The 3,382-nt window shown below is 42.9% G+C and overlaps 1 protein-coding gene across 1 annotated transcript in view; it reads left to right on the top strand.

The window, feature by feature from the left end:
• LOC135528102 (glutamate receptor-interacting protein 2-like) overlaps positions 1 to 1,121 on the top strand; it is a gene marked incomplete at its 5' end in the record, with an annotated part of 51,780 nt that extends 50,659 nt beyond the window's left edge. Inside the window, one exon of the mRNA XM_064956913.1 lies at positions 682 to 1,121. Within this exon, the coding sequence (XP_064812985.1) occupies positions 682 to 909 (228 nt within the window). The remainder of the gene's footprint in view (positions 1 to 681) is intronic.
• Positions 1,122 to 3,382: the final 2,261 nt, after the last annotated feature.

The following is a 3,382-nucleotide window of genomic DNA, read 5'->3' on the forward strand; positions in this document are numbered from 1 at the left end:
TGCCGTTGGAAAAACATCCCCACAGCATGATGCTGCCACCACCATGCTTCACCGTAGTGATGGTGCCTGGTTTCCTCCAGATGTGACGCTTGGCATTCAGGCCAAAGAGTCCAATCTTGGTTTCATCAGACCAGAGAATCTTGTTTCTCAATGGTCGGAGAGTCCTTTAGGGGCCTTTTGGCAAACTCCAAGCAGGCTGTTGTGCATTTTACTGAGTAGTGGATTCTTTCTGGCTGCTCTACCATAAAGACCTGATTGGTGGAGTGCTGCAGAGATGGTTGTCCTTCTGGAAGGATCTCCCATCTCCACAGAGAAACTCTGGAGCTCTGTCAGAGTGACCATCGGGTTCTTGGTCACCTCCCTGACCAAGGCCCTTCTTCCCCGATTGCTCAGTTTGGCCGGTCAGCCAGCTCTAGGAAGAGACTTGGCGGTTCCAAACTTCTTCCATTTAAGAATTATGGAGGCCACTGAGTTCTTACCACGGTGGACTCCAATCAAGTTGTAGAAACATCTCAAGGATGATCAATGGAAACAGGATGCACCTGAGCTCAATTTCGAGTCTCATAGCAAAGAGTCTGAATACTTACATAAAACATGTTTTAATATTTGCATAAAAAAAAAATAATCTAAAAACCAATTTTGCTTAAGTCATTCATGACTTTCTTTCCCCATGTGCTGTAGGTGAACCACGTGCGTACCCGAGACTTCGACTGCTGCCTGGCTGTCCCCCTGATCACCGAGGCTGGGGACAAGCTGGAGCTGGTGATAAGCAGGAACCCCCTGGCCCAGCAACTGCACCATGAACAGGACTGTCTGGACCAGGACCAAGGCCTTCTCATCTCTGCACTGCAGTCCAACAGTAGGGAACACCACCACTATACCACCACCACCCGAGCCATGGACCTGTGATTACAGACAGACAGCACAGACACGCCAAGCCACAGAACTTTACCATGGAGCAGTCTGTGAATCTACAGACACACACAGAACAATGGACGTTCTTTGGACATGTGAACTACAGATGCAGTCACAGTCCAGTACCATGGTCACACCAAGTCACAGACTGAACTTCTGAATGAACTACAGACAGGAGCCACAAACCAGTACTATAGACCTGTGACTAAAGACACAGACCAGTACTATAGACCTGTGACTAAAGACACAGACCAGTACTATAGACTAGTAACTAAAGACACAGACCAGTACTATAGACTATAGACCTGTGACTAAAGACACAGACCAGTACTATAGACTATAGACTTGTGACTAAAGACACAGACCAGTACTATAGACTATAGACTTGTGACTAAAGACACAGACCAGTACTATAGACTATAGACTTGTGACTAAAGACACAGACCAGTACTATAGACTATAGACTTGTGACTAAAGACACAGACCAGTACTATAGACCTGTGACCAAAGACACAGACCAGTACTATAGACTATAGACCTGTGACTAAAGACACAGACCAGTACTATAGACTATAGACTTGTGACTAAAGACACAGACCAGTACTATAGACTATAGACCTGTGACTAAAGACACAGACCAGTACTATAGACTACAGACCTGTGACTAAAGACACAGACCAGTACTATAGACTATAGACCTGTGACTAAAGACACAGACCAGTACTATAGACTATAGACCTGTGACTAAAGACACAGACCAGTACTATAGACCTGTGACTAAAGACACAGACCAGTACTATAGACCTGTGACTAAAGACACAGACCAGTACTATAGACTAGTAACTAAAGACACAGACCAGTACTATAGACTATAGACCTGTGACTAAAGACACAGACCAGTACTATAGACAATAGACCTGTGACTAAAGACACAGACCAGTACTATAGACTATAGACCTGTGACTAAAGACACAGACCAGTACTATAGACTACAGACCTGTGACTAAAGACACAGACCAGTACTATAGACTATAGACCTGTGACTAAAGACACAGACCAGTACTATAGACTATAGACCTGTGACTAAAGATACAGACCAGTACTATAGACTATAGACCTGTGACTAAAGACACAGACCAGTACTATAGACTATAGACCTGTGACTAAAGACACAGACCAGTACTATATACCTGTGACTAAAGACACAGACCAGTACTATAGACTAGTAACTAAAGACACAGACCAGTACTATAGACTATAGACCTGTGACTAAAGACACAGACCAGTACTATATACCTGTGACTAAAGACACAGACCAGTACTATAGACTAGTAACTAAAGACACAGACCAGTACTATAGACTATAGACCTGTGACTAAAGACACAGACCAGTACTACAGACTACAGACCTGTAACTAAAGACACAGACCAGTACTATAGACCTGTGACTAAAGACACAGACCAGTACTACAGACTATAGACTTGTGACTAAAGACACAGACCAGTACTATAGACCTGTGACTAAAGACACAGACCAGTACTATAGACTATAGACTTGTGACTAAAGACACAGACCAGTACTATAGACTATAGACTTGTGACTAAAGACACAGACCAGTACTATAGACCTGTGACTAAAGACACAGACCAGTACTATAGACCTGTGACTAAAGACACAGACCAGTACTATAGACTATAGACGTGTGACTAAAGACACAGACCAGTACTATAGACTATAGACTTGTGACTAAAGACACAGACCAGTACTATAGACTATAGACCTGTGACTAAAGACACAGACCAGTACTATAGACTATAGACTTGTGACTAAAGACACAGACCAGTACTATAGACTATAGACTTGTGACTAAAGACACAGACCAGTACTATAGACCTGTGACTAAAGACACAGACCAGTACTATAGACTATAGACCTGTGACTAAAGACACAGACCAGTACTATAGACTATAGACCTGTGACTAAAGACACAGACCAGTACTATAGACTATAGACCTGTGACTAAAGACACAGACCAGTACTATAGACTATAGACCTGTGACTAAAGACACAGACCAGTACTATAGACTATAGACCTGTGACTAAAGACACAGACCAGTACTATAGACCCGTGACTAAAGACACAGACCAGTACTATAGACTATAGACCTGTGACTAAAGACACAGACCAGTACTATAGACCTGTGACTAAAGACACAGACCAGTACTATAGACTATAGACCTGTGACTAAAGACACAGACCAGTACTATAGACTATAGACTTGTGACAAAAGACACAGACCAGTACTATAGACTATAGACCTGTGACTAAAGACACAGACCAGTACTATAGACCTGTGACTAAAGACACAGACCAGTACTATAGACCTGTGACTAAAGACACAGACCAGTACTATAGACTATAGACCTGTGACTAAAGACACAGACCAGTACTATAGACCTGTGACT

This window comes from Oncorhynchus masou, chromosome 5 (genome assembly GCF_036934945.1).
Source record: "Oncorhynchus masou masou isolate Uvic2021 chromosome 5, UVic_Omas_1.1, whole genome shotgun sequence".
Lineage (NCBI taxonomy): Eukaryota > Metazoa > Chordata > Actinopteri > Salmoniformes > Salmonidae > Oncorhynchus > Oncorhynchus masou.